Source organism: Melanotaenia boesemani, chromosome 18, assembly GCF_017639745.1.
Source record: "Melanotaenia boesemani isolate fMelBoe1 chromosome 18, fMelBoe1.pri, whole genome shotgun sequence".
Classification (NCBI taxonomy): Eukaryota; Metazoa; Chordata; class Actinopteri; order Atheriniformes; family Melanotaeniidae; genus Melanotaenia; species Melanotaenia boesemani.
Genome location: NC_055699.1, coordinates 6,188,615 through 6,211,914, shown reverse-complemented (window position 1 = coordinate 6,211,914; position 23,300 = coordinate 6,188,615). Strand labels below are relative to the sequence as shown.

Sequence of the window (23,300 nt, the reverse complement as noted above, 5' to 3'; positions counted from 1 at the left end):
AAGCTTTAACCTCTATTTACAATAAACTGTGTTCAACAGAGTAGTTAGTTAATTAGTTTCTGTGCTCATGCACTGATTTCCAAGGCAGAATCATGCCGTTTTTATTGCAGTGCAAACTGAGGATCCCAAAAGCAGGCAATCATATTGATTTCTATGTCCCTTGTGCACAAAGAAGTCTCCAGGTCTCCTGGTGATATTATGTACTGTGATTGATGGAATATTCAGACTTCACAATTTTGGATTTAGGAACATTAAGACTAAGAGTTTTTGCAGACTGATCTGCAAATCTTTATTTTTGAGAGATTCTGCCTCTCTAAGGTGCTCTTTTTATTCCCTATATGAAACTGACCTGTTATCATTATCTATATCACTACGTCACATCACTCTGACTGTAAATAACTGAAGTGGGAATCAGCTGAAGCCAAAGTTTATTTGTGCCAAGACAAAAAAAAAGACCAAATATTATGTTATTTCATAATGATAGACCTTAAAATCCTCAGTATTGGTGAAATTACACAGTAATCCCTAATTAACCTCAACAGTGTGCTACTTAATACTAATCTTTTCCACAATGTAAAACTGAAAACTAAAACATATGTGTAGTTTTTACTTTACATATATTAAATGCAAATGAACCTCACAATTTGCATTTTCCTTCTCTTAATAATATAAAATAAATAAATAAATACAAGAAATAAAAAACAAATTGGTGACAGGAAGGCTGGTGTTAATGAAATAACAAACAACTTTAACTACTTGAAGTACACAATGTGGAGCATTTTAAAGAATGCATTTGTAGATTCATTATGAAATGCTTTATACATTATTCTGATAGCTCCTTTGTGAAGTTTGTGAATTTAATTATCAGATCCAGATTTTTTTACTTGCATTTACCCAAATTTCACTGCAGCATGACTTAGATTGCAGTAAAAGAGAATAGTACAATATATACTAGCATTTATTATTCAATAATTCCCCATTTTTATAGAAATAACCCTAAAAGATTCCATTTAACATGAGTTTATAAGGCTTCCAATAGACTTTATGATTTGTTATGACACCTGGAAATTTGGTTTTAATGAAAGTGATGACTAAACAGAGTTCCTTTTCTAAACCTGCTTTCCGAGAGCACCTTGTGATGTTGGGGTTTGGATTACCAACTCAAAAATGATGCTTCTTCCCCTCCTTCCCACTCACTGCAGAAATGTACACCGGGGGGCACAGCATGCGCACATGTGCACAAATTCAAGATGTTTGAAGTCACATTCTTTGAGAATGTCTAATGTTCCTTCTCCTCTCTCCCCGATCTATTTGTCATTTTAAAATAAGCTTTTTTAGCTCAAACTCTTCTTTTACTACCTTGTTGTCAAGTAGTATCTGTCTCCACCCTCCCCTTTATGTCCCTTCCTGCAAACCCCCACCCACCCAACTCCTTCTGTGATGTGGAGCTTGGGTGTTATTAGGTGAAAGCTTTGCCTCGCTCATGATGAGTCACGCTGTCACTCTGTCATCTCCCTCCCTATCTGCATCCACAAGCCCTCGCTGTCTCCTCACAAGACGCACTCGGATCTCTGGCACGTGCTGCAAGATGCTACGAAGGGGCACAAAAAACGCTGTTGTTTCATCCTCACGCGTCGCATCTGACAGAAACGTCAAGCCGGCACTTCGCCAAAAGCAGCAGGTGCCACATCAGCAGACAAGCGCTTGCAAATATGTTGCAGACCTTTTTTGTGAAGTTAACATCCCCATATATATATATATATACATATATATATATATATATGCATAGAATTCAAATGAACCTCCTTCTGCACACCTTTTCAAAGCTATAATAGAATACGGCTTGCTCATAATATTCCAAGGCCCTGGCAGATAGCTTTAAGGGCTTACAATACACGTTTTCTGACCTTTGTTTTATTTGTTTCTCTGCCACAGTGACCGTTGAACCCGGACTGTGTTGGAAATGGCAGATAATCTCCTGCTTTGCATGGGCAAAGCTTTCTCTCCGTGGAGCTGAGAATGTGTCTATCTCCTAACCCTGAGGCAGGGCCATTCTGCTGCTCGAAACAGAGAGAGGAAGAAAGGGAGAGAGTGGGAGAGGAAAAGAATGTAGAGAGAGCAGTAGAGGAATGGAAAGCGAAGGCATCTGCAATGCAAATCGCTGCCCTGCAACCCTGAATAATTCAAAGTGTTGAATGGAAATCTTGCTTTTCTGATCCCCTGTCATTAACTTCTGCCGGAGTGGGCCATTCTCATTTGGGCTCTTTTGGCCTGCGCGCCTACAATTCTGTACCACCAGCTCTACTCTTCTATCTCTTATTTCTCACCCTCTTCTTCTGTAGTTGTACTCTTTTGCCACTTTACCTCTTCGTCTTTAGAAAACGCTTTCTTCCTCTGCGTATTCATAGAAAGTCTGCACGCCTGTTGCCCTCTCGTTTCTCTCTCAGGTCCTCCTCACTGATAAGCAGTGTCGCTTCCTTCCTACTGAAGAGTTTGAAAAGAATTGAGAAGAAGAAAAGAGGCCCCACTCTGTTTTTATGGCCCTAATTTCCTTGTACAGTTGATCTGTGGATTATATGCTGCCAGCAGCCATGGGGGATACAGATGGTGAACCTTTGTGAGGCCTCTCTCTAAGCTCTTCCCTATTAAAAGAACACAGAGAAAGGATTATCTCTCACTTGCTGAATATCAGATTCATACACAATGCGGCCGGTGTATCATTGAAAGCGTAGTGCTCCCTTTGTTAATTGCTGCGGTGGTGCAGTTGGTTTCTCCATCTCAGCCATTGCTCTTCATTTTTGAAGAGTAAGATATCTGATGTTACAGTGCTCTCATGCTACTGTGCTGAAAACGTTATTTTCATGTCCTATTTTTGTTTATTTTTTTGCCTCTAATGTGTTGGTTTCTGTGTCCGTCTGCTGCTTCAGCCCCCGTTGAGCCGAGAGCGAGCGGCTTAATATATTATTTGATGGATTAGAGCCTGAGCGTTTTTGAATAATTCATTCGAGGTTATTAATGTGACTGTCAGCCGCTGGTGTTTCATATGCCCCTGACTCTGGGTTTTTATTGGTCACTGAAAGCCTACAGACATTGTAGTTCTATTCCTAAACATAACACTGTACAGTCGGCATGGCTGTCTGACTTAAACTAGTGACAGATGTGGAGATTCATTACAGGCTGGCCTTCTCTGGCCATGAATGACATTCTCTGCACAGAGCTGGATGAAAAGTTGCTCAGAGTTTCTGCTCCGTCTTCTGTCTGACCTGTATAAAATGTGTGAAGGTGAAGTTTGTAGATCTGGGCTCTGTGGGGGATTATTGAGTCTATTTCAATGTAAAGAAAGTAACTGGTCCTAACAAATCCCAAAGAAATGAGTCAAATATTTATGTAATAATTTAAAGCTACAGCATGTGGGTCATTTTATATGCAGTAAAATACAACAGTCTCGAACCATCATGCATATCTTTTTTTTTAAATTGCAGGGAAAATGTTAAATAACATTTAAGTGAGCCGTGCAAAATGCATGAAAATACAGTGTAAAAGGCAAAAAGCAGTTTGTGCAATTCTAATCTAAATGTGTAATTTCTTCAAGTTATCTTGAGGACTGGTTCTTGAAGGACGTTTCAAAGCTCTTCTTTTGATGTTTCTGCCTTTTTTCTGTTCTCCATCAACATGATCCCACATGCTTTGGTAATGTTGAGGTCCAGGCTCTGCGGAGGGTTCGTCACTCCAAAACACCCATTGCCACTGATTTTCAGTCCACTTCTTGTGTTATTTGGCATACTTTTCTCTTTGTTTCGCTTCCTTAAGAGTGACTTCTTGATAGCCTCCCTTCCATGGAGACCATTTCTGAAGAGGCTTCAGTGGATTAACTGAAAGTGTTGCACTTCTTCCTTTGTCCTACCATTTTCTAGTTTCCTCACTGTGCACCATGCTGAGATGTGCCAAGTATCTGCTTAGAGCTCTGTGGGAATCACCTTGTTGGAACAAAATTACAGTTTTATCTGTGTTGTCTTTGGCACTTTAACTAGTTCAACTTAAGAGGCAGTTAGAAAGGATGTCTTTGTGACTGACCGCTAACAAAAAAGTGCCAAAAGAATAACTTTAAAATTGGATCTTTCATTATGTGACTTATTGACACAACTCAGGTTGATCCCTTTAAGTGTCCATTTTATGATTAAATGATCAATTGGTCATTATTAAGTGACTTCATGATTTAAAAATCACATTCCTCTAAAAACAATCAGGTACAGCTGAACTGGAAAGATGTAAAAAAGCAGCCGATGCCCAAAGAAAACTAGGACAGACATTCAGAAAGCCCGGAGAACTAGTGCTGAAGACCACTTTAAAATATTAAAAATCCGGCTGCTTGGAAACAAGATATAAAGAAATGACTGAAGACTTTTGCACATTACTGCATCAGTTTTATTTTCAGTAAATATCACAAGGAGTTGGAAGGGAAAAGAAATTAATTTCAGTGTTTCTTTTTGCTGAAATGCTGTTGTACTCAGTTTTGCATCACTGTCATAAGGCTGTGTGGGTGTTTGTGGTTCCCCAAACCATCTGTGCCTCCTGTAACCCGATATTATTGCCGAGCGATTGGGCCAGGGCGTGTTGCTGCAAGATGAGATGTGGATAGAGGCCAGTATATACTATATTTGCAGGTTGATTTGGCTGGCTGTCTGTCTGTGGGTTGTGTGTATTCAGGGCGTGAGCTGTAACTTTGCAGGCTGATGTGGACTGAGGAGCTCAGATCTCCATTTAATGATTGCAGCAGGTTGTGTGTTTGATTGGATTGCTTTGGGGTGCACTTTTTGCACAGACAGCCTTCTTGTCAGGAGTCTTCTCACTAGACTTCATCATGGTTTCTTCATCCGGAGGCCTTTTGATTGACACCAAAGGTGTTGCTTTTAGATTTTTTAATACCTTTTGAAATCCCTAGAGGCCCTCCTGGTTTCTCCCTGCTTACCTTCACATTCTCCTACGTCTTGGAAGAAGTTTTGAAAATCTAATAAGAAAAGTTTGAATTTTAACAACTTTGTGGCCCCTGTTTGGCAAACTTTCCAAATCTGCCTTGTCATCAGAACATGAAGGAAAAAGCCTCCCAGCTCCACCCATTTCCTCCTAGCCTCAGTGCTCACACAGACAAATGCATCTTGAGTGATAGTTGAAAGACGTTTAGAACTTGGTCATAAGAGGGAGTTTTTGCCCCACCAACAGCAGGTCTCTAGGGGAAACATGTGCTGCGTAGCAGTGTTTAAAAAATGAGGTTCACATTATGGTAAAACCACAAATCTCAGTGCTGATACTTAGTGGAAAACATCCTGTGAGGAACCGCTCTCATCTCTGGAGCGCTTTGCGGTTAGCTTCAGTGAGCTGCTTGGCCTGTCATGTCAGGATTGCAGAAGGTTTGCTTCTGATACACATCTGCAAGGGGTTTAGTGGCTTTCTGTGTTTGTGGACTTAAAGAACGGTGAAGATTTATAGATATTAATTTGCAGGCTTGTTGTGTTGGGATCTGGCATGGGCATGAACTCTGCAGGAAATTACCAGCCACAGTGCCTCCCCAAATTCACAAGCTGTGTTCATTATATTACCTTGCTGCTGTATTGATTTATTTTTAATGTTAATAAAGGGGTATCCAAAGTTACCAAAGAGACTGCTGGGTGAGGCACAGCTGTCAGGTTTAATCAAATTGTCCAAACATTTTGGGCAATGGCTGTAAGTCATTTTCCGTCCTGTTTCGGGCGTTGAAGGCAGAGTGGGAGAGCGTTTTTGTTTGTCTTTGTACTAGGTGGTTTGTTTGTGTTTCTTTATGGTTGTGGTTATGTAGGTTGCTTCTTCATGGCTGGTGTGTGTGTGTGCATGTGTGTAAATAGCCTGTTAGCCATCTGAAAGCAGTTTCCCCTCCTCAGATGATGAATCCCTCATATGTTTTTGATGTCATCCATGAAAGCAGTTTGCACATTTAGAATTGCAACCGCACCGCGCCCCATTTCCACCGGCTCATTTATGCTCATAATAAAAACCACTGCACAATTGTATACCCAATTTGCCAGGTGGTTATTGCTTTCTAAATTGAATGAGCCACAGTAAGTGTGATGGTTTAGAAGTTGTATGCAGCTTTAAGGCACCATGATAGTTCCACTGATTTTCACAGAAACATAAGAGGAGCCAAACAACAAAGCACAAAGGAGAGTTGACTTGTGAAACAAAGCTGGCTGCATTAGAATGAGCTAGAGAAGCTGCAAATCATTCCCATACACAGGCACATTTGGAAAACTCGCCTTGTTCTTTGCTTGCTATGATCGCAGCTCTTCTTTATTTAAGACCAGTCTTCTATCAGATTTCTTCCTTCGTCCTGTTTCTTTTGTGCATGTGTTGCTGTATGCTCATTGTGTATATAATGTCTTTTTATGTTTTTATACCCCTTCTCCCCCTGTCCCCCCTTTGCAATTCAAGTCAGATCCAGTAAACGGTTGCACAGATAAGTCATGTCCGAGTGTGTAGGCGAGTGACAGAGGCCACATTATACACAGGCCTTGATATTAAGCTTTTTTTTATCCACTTGCCATCTGACATGTTTTACTTGTGCATCAGCCAAACACACGCTTGAAATGGAAATAGAGATAGGCTAATTAAAAAAAAAGTTGGGCTTCGGTTAGTTAGAATCCGTATCCATACAAAACATACTGGGGTTGTTATTGTTGTACTGTTTACAACAAAATAAAGTATTATAAAACTGAAGGATAACTTTCCAATCAATTGTTAATTGCCTGGTAAAATTGGAATATGGTGTTGTCTGTTTCTTTTTGGTTTCATCCATTTACACGCCTGAACAATGAGTGGTGTGCTGAACAGTTCGAGTTTATGCACTGTTTAACCCTTTAGAGCCTAACCCGAGAAAGAATGTGGAGAAAAGTCTTTATTTGGCCCTTTAGAAAAATGTTAAACATAATTAGCAAAAAATATGTGTCATTTAATTACCCTGTCATGTGTCAAAATTACTGTAGTGTATTATTGAATTTTTTTTGTATCGACCAGGGGGCAGAACACACGTATCAGATTGTGTACAGCCAAGTTTTTACCATAAACAGATAAACAGATTAAGTCTCAAACTGTATGTATTACAGATTGTATTTCTTTTATTTATTTTTTTTCTATTTATCTTGTCTACAATTAATGACTCACTAAGCCGTGATCACTCTTCAGATCCGTTACAAACTCTGTATTTGAAATTGTCGCATGGGAACAACAGATTGGTCTGAAGTCTTGAATGAATTTAGTGACTGGTACAGAGATTCTCAGTCTCAGAGTGTCATGGATGGCTGGTGGACAACTAATGGCAACAACAACGGTTTTCAATCCAGATAAATGATTGGAGGGGAAGGCATTGTATTTCTTTTCACTCATCTGGTGTGTTTCCACCTGCCCAAACACACAGTTTAGTCTTGAAGGCAAGCTAGTTACTGTTATCTTATTTGTACTTAAACATGCACCACTCTTAATGCGAGCATATCGTTTATATAGCAGCCGCAACCGGTTCTAATTTACTGTAGTGATGCAAACACCACCTTGTCCTCTTCCTCCTTTTTTATGACAGAGGGGAGGTGTATCTGCACTGGAACCCTGAAATCATTCTACCATCTAAAAAGCATTAAAATGCAGTCCCATTTTTAATAAAGCAATTATAATTCATTGCTGAATTCAATTAATTTTAAGTTTTCCAGGAGGAGCGAAATCAGAGATTGCCTCTGAATTACTTGAAATTTTTCCCCATAAATGATGCAATGGTGGATTGTCAAGTTTTTTTAAGCAATTCTAAATTTGCCAGAAGTGGAAAATTTCAAATGTAGTGTTCTGTAAATACTTCACGCTGATGTAAAATCTCAAATACTCAAAACTAGTTGTGTTGATTTCGTTGTCCTTCATCCCTCATTATTTCTTCTTTTTTTGTACAGGGGCTGTGTATTTGGAAGGAGGCTTGGACGAAGCGCGGCAGCTCTTTGGTAGACTACTTTTCAACAGCGAGGTGAGTGAGGGGGAAAAAAAAGAAAAAGCAAAGAAAAAAATAAAAACAGCTCTGTTCTAATTTGGTTTTGCCCCTTTGCCACATCGTAGTTTCATGCACAGGATTTGCAAGGCCATGTTGCAGAGTTGAGCTGCAGATAAGATTTTTTCGTTTCGATCTGTGGAAGACATTACCGTCTCTTTTATTCGCTCACTCCCACACACTGCGTGTTTTGGCGACACATTGCATACTGCTGAGGCCTTGCCAGCTCGAGATCCAGCTAAATCTTGGTTTATTCTGTGGTACTTTTGACTGTATGCACAAAGAAGAGACAATGACACTGAGAAAAACAAAAAAGGGGATGAAGGCTGAGCATGTCTGGTATCTTTTGGAAAAAGAACTGGAGGTGTGGAACATTGTGCTTTGCCAGACTTGTGTGGGACACCTGCTATTGTTTGCGTGCATGTGTGCATGAGATCAGCAGCCATGAATAATTGACGAATGAGTCAGTATTTGCATTTATCTTGGCAAGAAACGTTATGAATCAATTAAATCACTTTCAGCTTGTCTAGTACGTAGCAGCAGGCATGGTTCTAATTGGTGATTGAGGTTGTTTGACTTAGATTCAGTTAGTGACTCCCACACACTATGTGACACACTGAATTCTAACAGACATGTTTGATCATAATCAGTAATCTTTAAAAAACAAATTAGAGGCTTCAGGAGTAAATCAGTCACAACCTCACACCCTTAAATAACTGGGGAAGATCATATTTTGGCATTTTATTTATAATTTTTGCATACAATATCTTTTATTCATTTTGCAGAGGTGTGTATGCTTGTCCATCTAGTTTACATTATTCTCTTCATACTTTCAGTTAAGATTTTAGCACTTTTATCATGTTTTTCTGTAATTCTCAACACATTTGGCCTTTATTCATATGAAATCAAATTTTATTTATAAAACCCTTTTTTAAATAACAAGTAACTGAAAGTGCTTTCCATGTGAAGGTTACAAATACAAGCCATCACTCACTAGTTTATAACAGAAATACACACTCGCAATCATACTTTTTCTTAGACACAAACACACACAAACACACACACTCTAAGCATACATAGAGCTTTTGATAGAAAACAGAGATTTTGTTCTTGGAGACGTGGTTGGGGACGTCTTGCAGCTTGTTGTCGACACATCTCCGACAGCTTTCTTCTCTTGGGGCTCAGAGTAGGAAAACCTAAATAAGTAGTAATTAAACTAAAAATAAGAACACATTAATTTGAAATTAAATAACTACATGCAATAAAAAGCTAAGCTAAATTGTAGGTCTCGACTAAAGTGGCAGATATTTAGGTGTGAATTTGGAATAAAGCTGGGGTGAGGCAGCAGGATCATGGTGTCCTGGTGAGCATTTGTACACTGACTGCTGGTGGGCCACATCCATCAGGGAAGTCAACCTCTCTTTCTTGTAAGTCAGTACCTCGGCCTTGGCCTTGCATCTGTTTTTCTGTCATCCCATGGCCATGAAGTCCACAGAAAGAGCTACAGAGTTGTTGTGATATGAAGGCTGGCATTTCCATGAAAACATTATTCATATCTTGACTTTTCTTGTAAAGGTTTTTTTTTGGTTGGGGCTGATGAATAGATACGAGTGGAAGAGCTATGAAATTTCAACAAGCACATTAGTTATTAAACAGAGCAGTGGTAACCTCTTAAAATAGGCAGAAAGATGGTAACAGGTTAAAGAATTGCTTAAAAACAGAAAAACACCCTAAAGACAAGGAGAAACATAAAAGTAAAAAGATGTCTTTAAAACGAAAACCAACAAAACTGTCACAAAAGATGATTGCATGATATCCTTGCTTGTTATAGCATTGGTTTTATCACTGAGTGAGACAACAGTTGTGTTGCCTTTTAATGATATAATTTCTAATCCTTTTTATGGTAGAAAATAATACTTATTCACAATACTTATTATTCAGACTGTGTTCAGTTGTTGAATAAATTATTTTGTATTTGATTATAATTATTAGGAGACCATAAAGAATTATAACACAGCAACTAAGATTATTTGTGAGTAAGGAGACTTAAACTCAAACATTCAGACAGGAACTGAACCATCCAACACTTCAGAAAAAAGTAAGATCTTAAAATCTGTTTTGAAATTCAGTGGGAGCGTGTAAAGACAGACAGAAAGGGTCTCCTACATTCTTTGTTCTACTCAAGTGTTTCATTGAATTGCCCAATACAAGAGTAATAAAATGTTAAGTAACTTTCTCCATATCTAAAATTGGATATCTTGTGAAGCTAAAATGGAATATATTGGCAGCAGGGCTTCCACTGATTATTTCATGTTTCTGCAATACTTGATGTGCATTAACAGAAATGGAAACAACTTTTCCAGTCATGACTTGGCAACAATTAAAAAAATTATTTGACTGACCAGCTATTTGAGTTCTAAGTTGGCTAAACAGTTGACACCGAATAACCGCTGCATTCCCAGATATGACAAAATATCCCTGATATTCCCAAAGAATATAATGGAAGAGCTACCACAATTTTTTCACACTAGTTCATTTTGTCTGCTTTGATGCTTTGATTAGAACACTACTTATTCTACTGAATTACAGCCATACCGTCTGGTGACACTACAAAACCTTTTTTGTTCACTTCATACAGTAGTTCAGAAGTGTCCACCTCCGGTTCCTGAAAGCTGTTTTAGATGTTTCCCTGCTCCAACACACCTAATTGAAATTGAATGTCTCTTCTCAACAGTTTTTTTTTTTTTTTTTTGTCAAGCTTGACTGACTTTGATCTCTGTTGAGCTATTGGAAGTATCTGAGTCACATGTCTTATTTGTGTCTTTTTTAAAAAAAAAAAGACAGCTTTCAAATTGCTTTACTAGCTGATGAAATAATAAAAAAAAAAAACAGCTAGTGATAAGAGCACAATCATGTTTGTACGCTAAGCAGTCTGGCAGCAGCAATGAAGCGATGAAGATGAGCCTGAGTCTCCTGACCCAGCCCTTTCTGCAACCTTTATCAAACAGGAAAGTTTAAAGATCAACCTTAAAAGTTTGAGAGGGCATTTACCTCATAAATCCAAACTAGGAGGTGGATTCTCAAGAGAGGAGGCTCACAAAACCACTTACGGTTGCACCGAAGTTTTAAAAGTGCCAAATATGTAAAACTAAAATTGCTAAATCAAGCAAAGTATTTTGCTGGGAAAATATAGAGCTACTGAATCTCAAAGAAACAATAGAGCTAAGTAATTAAGAACTGTCTTTGTGGGGCATAATTTTTAGATCCTGTTTTGGATTTATTAGTGAACTAATGAAAATAAAATAAACTGAGAAATATCTCTCCTTCCTATTCCATCAGCATTTTACAGCATTTTCAAGCTTTTTTTTAAATGTTTTAATAATTACTGTCAGTGAAGATTCATGTTAAATTATGAATAGTTGTATTTTTGTTGCTGCTGTCAGCTATGTTTTACCACCATTCTCCTACAGTAGCTCAAAATAAACAAACCAGTCACTGACTTAATTTTGGGTTTTTTTGTGTTCGTAAAAAAAAAAAAAGCTCAATTATTATATTTTTTTTATTTATTTCTTTTTGTAAATGTGTGAATCAGAACTACCTAAACAGCCATTTTCAGTCTGAATGTTAGCTAGCGTTGGGGTTCAAGGTTACCTGTTATAAACATCGTTTTTAAAAAATGAAAACAAAAATTAAAGAGAAAAAAAGGTATTGGCTTGTGAAAGAAATGCATGATGGCTTTCAGGCAAAAAATAGTGAGATACACTTGGATGAATCTGACTAAAATACAGAAGAGAAGTTGTAATTTACAACTTTGAAAGTTTTCAAACATTTTGATGGAAGATTAAAATGGCATTTCTTGTCACCCTCCTGCTGAATCCTCCTGATGGCTGCTCTGTTGTAGAGAGCTAAGATAAGGCAGATGGACAAAGACCAGAAAGCCAAACACCAGCCGTTGTGGTATGATGGGTTTGTTGGGGGGGGGGAGCTATGCAGCAGGCCTGACATAGACAGGCAGAGAGAGTAAAATCTGCAAAACTACTCAGATCCTTCTTTCAAATAAAACATGTCAGAATGAGTCTTTACACAGCACATTACTAAACTAATGAGATACAGTGCAAAACTGAAGCACACTACATTTCTTTCTATCACACCGTAGAAGGTTTTCATCGTTCCCATTTGCCGGTAAGGTATTCCATTCACACATGGCTGATCAGGCCCCATACCCTCCAACCACACAAAAGGATGCTGTCTGGTGGTTCTTTTATGCTCCCTCTTATTTTCTCCATGTCTCCTTTGCATTCTTTCCTCCCTTGAGCACTCCAGGATGTTATTACCCTCACAGATGTTTCACTTTGCCCTTTTTATGACAAGTCGAAACAAAAGTGTCACAACTCCGGGGGTAAAATTTCAGCTCCAGCTACCTAAAACAAAGCATGCATGTAATTTCCACCTCAAGATTTAGTCAGACAAAAAAAAAGTCCTCACAGTTTTTTCTTTCACTCCCTCTGCTATTCCCTAATTGGTATGGCATTCTTAGCTGAAGCGAAACTGTTATTTTCGTCCCCTTGTTTTTCACCTTTGCTGGCACTGGTTCCCAAACAACAGGGCTCTTGCCTCGGATGGAATCTAGCATCATTGCACACAGAAGCCTGGAGGAGACAATAGATGCTAATTCGCTAATGACATTACTGGGGAGGTTATTAAAGTATCAGCAGAGAGGCAGGAAGCATCTTCTTTAGGGGAAACTGCTCAATTGCTCCCAACCTGGACTCAACAGCAGCGCAATATTGCAGGGAAAAGATGTTGATGCGACTGTGCTGTCCTGAGGGAAGCACCTCTTTTAGGAGCAATCATCATAATGATCTCTCTAGTTGCCCATGGGCTAATCTGTTGGACTTTATTAACACCACACAGGCATACACTCAACACACCAAATTCAGCAAAGGTTGCTGTGACAACTAAGACTATCACCATGGTGCTGAGGCAATGACTTTTGGTGATACAGCATTGCAGCCCTTTTCTTACATTTCTAACAACCAGGTGCAGTCCATTGAGGTATTGAATCAGATTTGTGCCAATATAAGCAGATGGAAATTATGAAAAATAACCACAGTGCACCAAACACAGTGTTCTTTTTGCTCCATTTTTACCGATTAGACTTCAAATCTCACTGTCAACTCAATATTCTGTTATGACAGCTTTGTAAAGTCTGACTTTTTGTGTTTGAGAATTTATTTTGGTAATTAATTTGGTAATGTTGAGCTTAGACAAGAGCTCTTCAGATTCTTTAAATACTTAGGAAATTAGCTTAAACGTACTTCATTATATATTGTATTTTATCCTGGGAACTATCAGCCATCTGAAGAAACCAGATACCAAACAATTACCAACAAAATTAGATCATCCATCTTAAGATTTCTTCAACTGTCTTCATTCAGTCTTACTAAAGGGTTTAAAGTACTATATTAGTCACACGGTTTTCCATAGATTGGCAGGTCCTGCGACTTATAGTCACTTACATTCGATGTATAGAAACTGTAATCTCGTTACATTACCTCAGCCAATCGTAACCTTACCTGAGAGGCGGAGTATCAGCTGGATAGCAATAGATGCCTCAGCTGCGTAATAGCAAGATGCCATCACAGCGCAACGGCTTCCTTAAAGTATAACCAAAACACGACCCAGAAACGAAGGAAGAGAATAACGATCATCCAACATTTTGAGTTCTTTATTCCTGGCAGTGCTTCGTAACGTTATTTTAAGTGGAGATTTAATCAACAAAAAGAAAACATGTTGCTCTAAACAAAGACCCATTCATGCGTCATTATTATGCCAGGTCGCACGGGAAGTGACTTTTTTTTTAGCTAATCAATGGGTAACAGTTAAGCCCCACCCTTTTGGATCGAAAATATTGGATTGGTACCCCAAAGAAAGGGTCCCATAAAAGTAGGATGGGTCGGTCGGATACTAGGGTACCCTTCACAGTTTTCGTATGTGGAAACGCAAAAAAATGCATCCCGACTTGCACCCGTTGGTGAAAATGGGGCTAAGGTGGCACAGGTGAAGGGCTGATAATTCCCTCCATATAAAGGCTTATTCTCTGGCTTGCTTCAGCTGTAACCGCTCTTTCTTTAGTTTATTTTAAGTAGTTTATTTTAGTTATTAGTTTATTTTAGTAAGTTTATTACTAAATTTATTACTGAAGCACTTAGTGAGTTTATTACTGAAATGCAGGCTGGACTCTTTATATAAAATAAATGACTACAGTTATTACAGCAATTGCAGAAATACACTTTATTCATCTTTTCTCTTAACCTTGTAAACTTTTCAATTTTCCCCATCACTCCATGTTCCGTTTGTACACTTTTTCCTGTAACAGCTCTCGCTAATCTTTCCAGTGTGTGAATAGGATTGTGTGCCTTTTTCACTGTGTCCTTGGTTTGCTAATATCTCATAAAATTAATGTATTTGTTCACTCACAGGCAATTGTCCATTCACATTTGCAGTAATGATTGCAGTAACTGTAAAATCTCCTGTCTTCACCTCGTCTATAAATTGTGAGAAAAACTTTACTAAAGGATCAGTTTTCTACTTATTTGTCCTGAACAATTGACTGACTGAAGCCTCTGTTTTGGGCTGCTTTTATGTTGATATTGATCAGCTATGCTATCTTCTGTCGATCTCTATGCTGCAGTAACACCTTTTGATGGATTGATTGGCAGAAAAGACCAATTTGTCAGGGAGCACTGGACCTTGCCAGAGAAGAACACCATCATGCTCTAATCACAGATGGCCTACAATCCCTGGGGTTGTTGGACATAGAGTGTCTGTGTGTGCATGGAGGGTATAGTGCTTGTGATTGGCCTGTGAGACTTGAGTATCTATAACAGTGAGTTTGCGTCTTGATTCCCTTTAGGGAAGGGCAGGTCTAATGGAAGACCATCTTAAAAATGAGATCACAAGCAATTTCACCAAGCTGCCTTTCATTTTGATTTTAATTTCAGCTCTCATTATAGGTAAACATTTGACAACCAAGTAATGTTTGGAGTTGTTTCTTTTTTTTTCTTTTTTTTCCCCTTTCTGCACTGTTTATAGCACCAGAGTTATATACTCCAAATGGGTGTGATTCAGCTGATGCACATGTCAATTTGTACCCCCAGTAATTATACCTGTTTTGTGCTTGGAAATATAAAGGGAATAGGAAGAAAAAAAATGTTATTCTTAAATCCCCACTCGATGCTGGCTTAATCATTGTCTGCCTTGTCTTTAGAGTGGCTGTAATTGAAACATTAGCTGTTCAGGTCTATATACAGCATGTGGGTGGATCGCGTGCGCCCTGTGGATGGATTTTAATCATAAGCCTTGAACACAAGCCGATGCTACTTCTGTGTACTTCAGTTCTCTCTTTGTTTTTCTCTTTCCACTGCTTCCTCTTATCTTGTCCTTTTCGTTTTGTACTTGCCTGCATGTCCATGCTGTTTTAGATGCATCATTCTTATGTGTATTTGAGAGCAAATTGTGTGATTGCAACATCACTGTAAAAACACTCGATCCATTAGCCAGTGCTATTGACATCATTTAAGTGATCTCCACAGCCAGCAACTCATGTTTTTACAAGCAAGTGTAGTGTTGATTTGATTCCTGCTATGTACTTAGTGCTTTCCAACTCAAGTCTCAGACTTGGATTCAAGCAACCAAGTGGAAACATTTACTCAAACATATTGATCAAAGTCATACATTTTTTATTGGCTGCTCAAGGCGATGGGTTGCCAGCAGGTTGGGTTTAAAGAATGAGACACTCATTTGATGCCGCTGACCACACACAACCGCCCCAGTGGGCTAACACTGCATTTTATAGGTTTATCTCCCTAAACCTTTTAGACACCTGAGTGATACTTTACTTCAGAGACCCTCTCCATTGCTCTATCACCACAAGGACTCATCCAATATTAGACACGAGGCCCAAAGCTCCCTCTGGCTGGCGTTGTCCTTGGCAACAACTTAGAATCCACCTTTCACTCTTCCTCTGTTCAACCTCTGTCTTAAGCTTGTGTAGTTACCTCAGGACAGGGTTGACGAAACCTGTTGAAAATATTATTAAAAATATACATATATTAAAAATATTTTAGACAAATTTGAATGTTTGTATCCAGAGACAACACACCCCTGAAAAATATGCTCACAACAACCTGTATCACCTTCTCAAGTCCACATCATATTGTTTTCACCAATTCCACAGCAGGTGGTCAATATAGAGACCTGACAGGGTTTGAAAATGGGGCACCAACTCATTTAGTTATTTCATTGCTCCATGCTGGGCTTCTTGATGACATTGTAAAGTACTTCAATCGTCCAGTATAGCAGTTTTTCTTTCTTTCATTTGGTTTCTGCTCCCATAAAGCAGACATTTATTATAAAAGTATCCATGAAGGAGCTGACTGAGGGCCGTTTGCTTCTGCAAATTTACTTGTTTCCTGTATTAAAAGGATCAAGTGTGGCCATTGCCCTCTGGAAAACTCAAGTCTACTCTGACTGGTCAGGTCCACAGGCCTCATCAGTTGGTGCCCACTGTTCAGCGTCAGCCCTCTTGACATTCCAGTTTTTGATAAAGCATAAAGTCGAGTCAACATTTTCTTGTTTTCCAGGAAATTACTCACTTAAATATTGTCATTGTTAAGGATTAGAACTACTGCCTCTGATATTGGTTAAAAGTAATTTACTGTGGCTAAAAAATAAGGTCTTACAGCTGTGTTTCTTGTTAAATTACCACTAATATAATGACTTGATTTTGAGGAACTAACATGCATAAATTTGTTAACAACATATGAAATGAAAGCGTGACATATAAAGGGGTTGTTACAACTAGTAAGTCCAAATTAGAAGCCTTATGACCTGATCATGAGCATTTTTCCATCATTTAGATGCATGTTTTTGTTTTTTTACTACAAATTTGTCAAGTTGAATAAAGATAACATTCAGTTTTATTACAGTTAAATTCAATTTAGTATATTATTGCCAGGAGATTTGTTGGTATGTAAATGAAAACTAACTTTCTTACTATTGCATAGACAGAGTAACACTAGTTCGGAAACTTTGATTTTACTCAGACCGATATTTTAATAGGAGAAAATAATATTTAATGTTAAACATTTTTGTTTAAAATGAATAACTGTGCAATTTAAATTGCACAGAAATTGAGCTCTGAAATAAATCCTGCGACATATCAAGTAAATAAAGTTAGGGATGTACCGATACCACATTTTTTCAAACTAAGAACAAGAACTTACTTTTGAGTGCTTGCCTATACAACGTCTTGATATGAGTTCTAATGAATCCTGTTACAGGGAATGTGGAGCAGGATGTCTGATGTGATGACTCAGTGGTTAACTGTGTGATAAATGGGTCATCCTGCAGCCATCATTGAAGTGTAAGGCTTAAAAATAAATGTAGAATCTTCATAAATAAGAAGTATAAAGTATTTTTTTCAGTGGATTCAGTTCACAGTTTTGACAAAGCACCTCTATGGCCATAATCAGCTCCCTTTTACTAAGGAAAAAATACAAATTCAGAGTTTTAATGTGTTTTGACACCCCATCTTTTTTATATTTCTATAGAGTTATGTCGTATCAGAATGCTTTTTTATGAATACTGAGTTAACACACATGGTTTAGGGCCGATAACCGATACTGACATTAGTGCATTCCTAAAAAAAAAAAAGTACTTGTTAAATGAATGATTCTTTTTTTTTTTTTCTTCTTCTTTTAACTTGTCCTGTCCAGCATTGTAGCAAACAGAAGGATGGTCTGGCTGCTGTGTTGTGCTGAACAAATTTGCTTTGCCAAGAAGAGCTTTATGGGGCTTAATATTATTTAAGGCTCCTCTTAATAATCTCATTTTTATTGCTTTATTTGTTTAAATATATTGTTTTATCTTATTTATTTGGTATTATGGAATTTATGTAATCTTGTTGGACCTGGCCGGAGGGGACAGAAAAAACAGGGCAGTAATGGAGAGAAGTAAAAAGGAAAGTGGAATAAAGGAATACAAGACAAAGATACAGTAGATAGAGGCAACAACCCTTCAATCCAACCTAACACCAGACAACCAACTGCTACACCTGTACAAAGATACAACAGATCGTGCAAATCTGACCACGCCTCCATGGAGGCTAGAGGCAGACCAGGGCACCCTAGAGACCCAGGCGATCAACACGAACCCAAGCCACCCTAATACAAAGGCTACCCCAGAACCACCCCAAGGGCAGCAGAGGAAGGCCCCAGCCAGAGCCCCCCGCAGTCACGAGGCACAAACCCCAGCGGCCCAAGATTGGCAGCCGTCGGCCCCGCCAGGCACCGGCCATCCAGGGCGGCCAGAGCAAAGGGCCCCAAGCCCCAAGGGCCTAGAGGCAGCCCTGATACTAGAGCATGCACCAGCCCACCCCGTGGCAGGACATCTGGGCAGGCCCCAAACCCCCGGTACTAACCGACCCCTCCACCCCCAAAAGAGGTGGCTATCCCCAGGCACCAGAGCCCACAACCTCCACCCAGCCCACCCCAGAACAGTACAGCCACCCAGCCAAGGGCCAACTCCCACCGACCCAGGCCCCACCAGTGGCCATACCCCATTGTCAAGAGGCAAACCCATCCGCAGACCCTCCCAGACACGGAGCTGTCCAGATCCCCACCACCAATCTCCAACCCCCAAAGCAACGAGGTCACAATATTTCACCTATACTAAGTGATGTAGATAATCACAGGGGACCAGAGGGAATGAAATTTAGCTAACTGGTTCTTTGAGGAGGCAGACATTGTCTCATTACTGATGTGGCCTAGAAAGAGGTTCCTAAATTGCTGAATGCCTAGATTATTTTTGGTTTTCCAGTTCACAAAGATAGTAGGGCTGGGCGATTAATCAAATTTTAATCATAATTACGACCTGGGTTTTCAACGATCAGAAAAATTAAATGATCTGGTTATTTTTGTTCTTTGCAGTTTTCTCTTGTGCTGTTTTCAGTTGTAATCGAGCGCAGATGGCATTGCAGCGCCCTGGTCCAGACTCCTCCCACAGCCCACTCCCACAGACTGCTTAAGTTTTATTCAGCGCGACTTGCAAACACCTCGCCAGTTAATTGCTGGACACACAGGAGGCAACATCCCTCCTTCTCCATCATGGAATTTGCGCGATGAGGCGAAAATCGCTGCCCTCCTCCAGCCAAGTGACAGGCGAAATTCGTGCATGTGGACTGTTGCGCTCGTTCACATAGACGTGCACATGGGACTTGCGACGTGGCACAACAAAATAGAAAAATGTTCAGTTTTTGTGAGTCGTGACTAAATAATCCACCTGCTCCCAGAGACACAGAGAGACAACAAACTGTATAAACAAACCAAACTTTTTTCTCAGTTAACATTTAATTTAAGAACCTCATCAACACTTTGGAAAAACGATATCGCTGCCATCTCATCTCCATGTCAGTCGAGTATCTCTCCTGCCCTGGATGGTGGGTGATGAGGGCTTCATAGAGCGGTATATAATTGTTGCGCTACATTTTATTGACTCTGATATCAACATGAAAAGAAAAATATCTCCAGGCTAATTTTTTCCAGATCACACCGGGCAGAACATAGCTGCTGCTCTGAGACAAACTATAGCTGTATGAAAAGTATGAAAAGAAAACGTGTTTGTATATTTACAATAGAACACAAGTTAGTTCACTTTTACAGTAAGTTTACAGTGTTTTAAGTTGAGTGCTCAGGCACATGTAGTCCACTGGAGTGGACATGTTTGTAACTTTATGAAAAAATGTCTTGAGGAAAAAAAAAAACACTTCAGAAAACAATCTTGACCAAGGCTTTAATAATTCATGCATCAGAGGGTTAATATTTTCTCATTTCACAAGTGTATTTCTTTATTTTGTTTTCACATTTTATTTCCGTATTTGTTGATTTTTAGCATTGATTGAAATGTTATTCCATATAGGAGAAGCTAAGCGATTGTTGCCTCAGTTACAAGTGTTTTAGTCAGGTACAAAGTCTTGTTAGCCATCTTTATCAACTTTAATGACCCCATGCCAGTCGGAGATGCAGGAATTTCTTCTGACTGTTGTTTTGTGTTTTTTTTTTTTTTTCGTCTCCACAGGACCTGCGGGAGGTCTGGCTCAACTACCCATCACACCCCCTGCAGGTTGGTTGAGATGTTTTTTCATTATTCATGTTTATTTTGTCTGGTGCCTCTCATTAAAACTCAGCTCATGCTCAAATCACACAATCACTCCCCATCTTTGAAGCTTCCCTGCATAAATGTTTATTTATTTTTCTGTGTATTGGTAACAGAGATGGCATGTTGTTATTTTTTTGAGAATGACTTATTTCTTAATAACGGTCATGAAACCCCAGTAGCCTTATTGTGTTGCTTTCATGGTCTTGCTTCATTTTGGTCAAAATGCTAAACCCCATTTCCATTTACTCCTTCTCTCTTCTTCTTCGCTATTTTCCTTATAGTCTTCTTTTTCATCATCTTTTTTTTGGTTTGTTTTTCCCTTTTTTTCTTTTTAACTCTTTCTTTGCTCTCTGTGCTGCTCTTTGGGTTGCATGATCTACTCAGAAACACTGAATGCTGTCAACAGTGTTTGTTTGAAATTAGGATCTGGAGGAAGAGATCAAAGATGCCATAACAGGATTACAGTCCCAAATCACATGAGGCCCCCAGGGACCGTCAGGCATCCTTCTCTCTGATGTGTTTGTGAGGAGAAAGTATCTCTTTGTGCATATGCTCGTGTTTGAGCATGTTATTCTTTCCGTCTTAAATGTTGTTGTGTTGTGTTTATGCATAAACATTTATGCTTTTCTGTTTCTGAACATCTTTGCCCCCTCTTTTTTTTTTATTTTTTTATTTCTCATCCCCCAAACATTGCAGTAGCAATATGGGCTCAGGCTAAACTAGCTGTTGTCAGGTTTCCAGGGGAGTTCCACAGATCAGACCCCAGCAGTGGGTACCACGGTCAGGGTGGAGCCCCGGTGTCAGCCCTGCAACCACTCTGTGGTGCGTGGGGTACCTCCACAGTGTGGTGCATGAGCAGTCATTAACTGCTTCAGAGATGCAGGCTCATTACCACACACTGCTTGTGGCTGAGGTTTTCCTCTGGGTGGTCCCCTTCCAGGGGGGGTATCTCCTGTTAAAATGTGCCAACCTCGTGGTAGCTGGATGGCGCTCTGACCTTTTGGCTTGTGATGATATAATCTTTGCCGTTTTACATGAGAGAAAAACATCTTGGGCTTCATCATTTATTTATTTACTCTATAATTTGTGAACACCCCCCAAGAGTTTGAACATCACACCCAAAATGGTTGCTGAAATGTAACAAGGTGCAGCCTAATTCCCTTCACGATCAAGTTGAAGATGAAGAAATGAAGGTGAAAGAGGAGCTACCCTAATGAGGTTTGAGCTGACGGCACTGGCAGCTCGCCATGGCGTGTGTAATTACGCGTACACAAATCTTTGGCATACATGCATACATTAGCCTTACCACCGACATGCCCTACAGCGCGATGCAGAGCTCCTCATGGTTTACAGGCACCTCTTCATGTCTTTCGTGTTCGCTTGATTTTCACCAGCGCATCATCACCCCCAGCTCTCCAGGATAATTTACCAGAACGTCATTTACGTTGAGAGTGGAGGCGCATGAATGTCAAGCTTTTTGGGCCTCGGCTCTGATTCTGCTCTCTGTCTGGACTTAGCTGAAAGTAATGCTTTGAAGCTGTTTCAAAGATTTTTTCTTTTCTTTATTTATTTTTTCATGGCTTCTGTTGATTTTTTTTCGCTCTCTCTTCACGTCGTTTGAAGCCTTGCTGCTGGCCATTCCCCCTGAAGGATAGCTAGTGCCTGTGAGTGCTGAACTCGTCAGATGTCGTTAGTTGTGATTCATAACATTTAAGCGCCTTTCGTTAATTAACAGAGAAAGAGAGAGAGAGAGGAAAAAAAAGAGAAACCGGAATGAAGTGTTTCTCAGAACATACTGGAAGATGGAGCCATGACATTACCGGCAGCGCTCCAATTAAAATACTGAGTTTAAAAACACATCTCTGCTCTGTGCTCTGGCTTGACATGGGAGACTTTGAAATGGCTGTTTACTTGTCATTGCTTCATGAAAGCTCTGACAAAGAAAATGCTGAGAAAATTAAGAAAGTGGCAATCTTTCCCTGGAGAGCCTTGAATGTGGTCTTTCTTTTTACTTTCGGGGATCTATACAGTCTACATCAGCCTAACAAGGTCAACTGAATCTGCTTTAGTTCTCTTTGAACATCCACATGAAATTACTGTGTTTTTATTTTCTGTTGGTCAAGCCAGCAGTTGCACCACACAGAGACCAATTAGATGATTCCAGCAGCCTAATTAATGCACCCAAAAGGATATCTCTTGATTCAACAAACATGCATGCACTTATTTTCTTCGCATATCATTTCTTCTTCTAATGAGCAGAGTCATGAGCAAATATTTTGGTTAAAGAGAGCGGCATGCTTTTGCTAAACCCATGCACCTCTGAACTCACCAAGCCCTCGAGCTAACGTTTAAAGCTTAATCCACAGTGGGGTGTTTTTGCATTCAGAAACCATTCTTTCAAATCTCATCAAAGTCACAATGTAAGTAGTCTCTGATATGCCCCGTTTATAAACAAGTGCACAGATTTACAGTACAACTGAGTCACCAGAGATATTAATTGACTGTAGGACATGCCAGATTTAGAAGCGGAAAAGGAGAGCTGTTTGAGATTCCATCTGCTGCAGATCATCTGAGTTTGTTTTGAGACTGAAAAAAAAAATACACATTTTAAACAGGCCCTGAAGCAGATAAAGTGTAGAGGTTCGCATTATCCAGCAAGCATGTTTTTGTTTCATTGGAGTTCAGTGATGCTTGTAATTTCACTGGTCTTTACTGGAAAGACATTTTTACTGGAGCTGTGCGATCTGGTCAAATCATCATTTTTGTGATTGTGATAATTAAATTGGGGTTTGTTATGAAAGGATTCTCTGGGGTTTGAGGACTGCCATGGGTGTGCTCCATGTTAAGGCTGCACGATTATGGCCAAAATAATAATCACAATTATTTTGATAAATATTGGAATCACGATTATTAATCACAATCATTCACCGTGTTTGGAAAAACATGTATTTTTATTGCACCAATTATAAACAAACGATGTGGCAACCATTTTTGAAAAATTAAACTTTAAATTAGAATAGATGATAAA

At 39.4% G+C, this 23,300-nt stretch overlaps 1 protein-coding gene across 1 annotated transcript in view; it reads left to right on the top strand.

Annotated features, from left to right (window-relative positions):
- drosha (drosha ribonuclease III) overlaps positions 1-23,300 on the top strand; it is a 113,899-nt gene that overhangs the window by 53,819 nt on the left and 36,780 nt on the right. The window contains exons 23-24 of the mRNA XM_041967612.1: positions 7,962-8,032; positions 20,192-20,236. Coding sequence (XP_041823546.1) covers positions 7,962-8,032; positions 20,192-20,236 — 116 coding nt within the window. The remainder of the gene's footprint in view (positions 1-7,961; positions 8,033-20,191; positions 20,237-23,300) is intronic.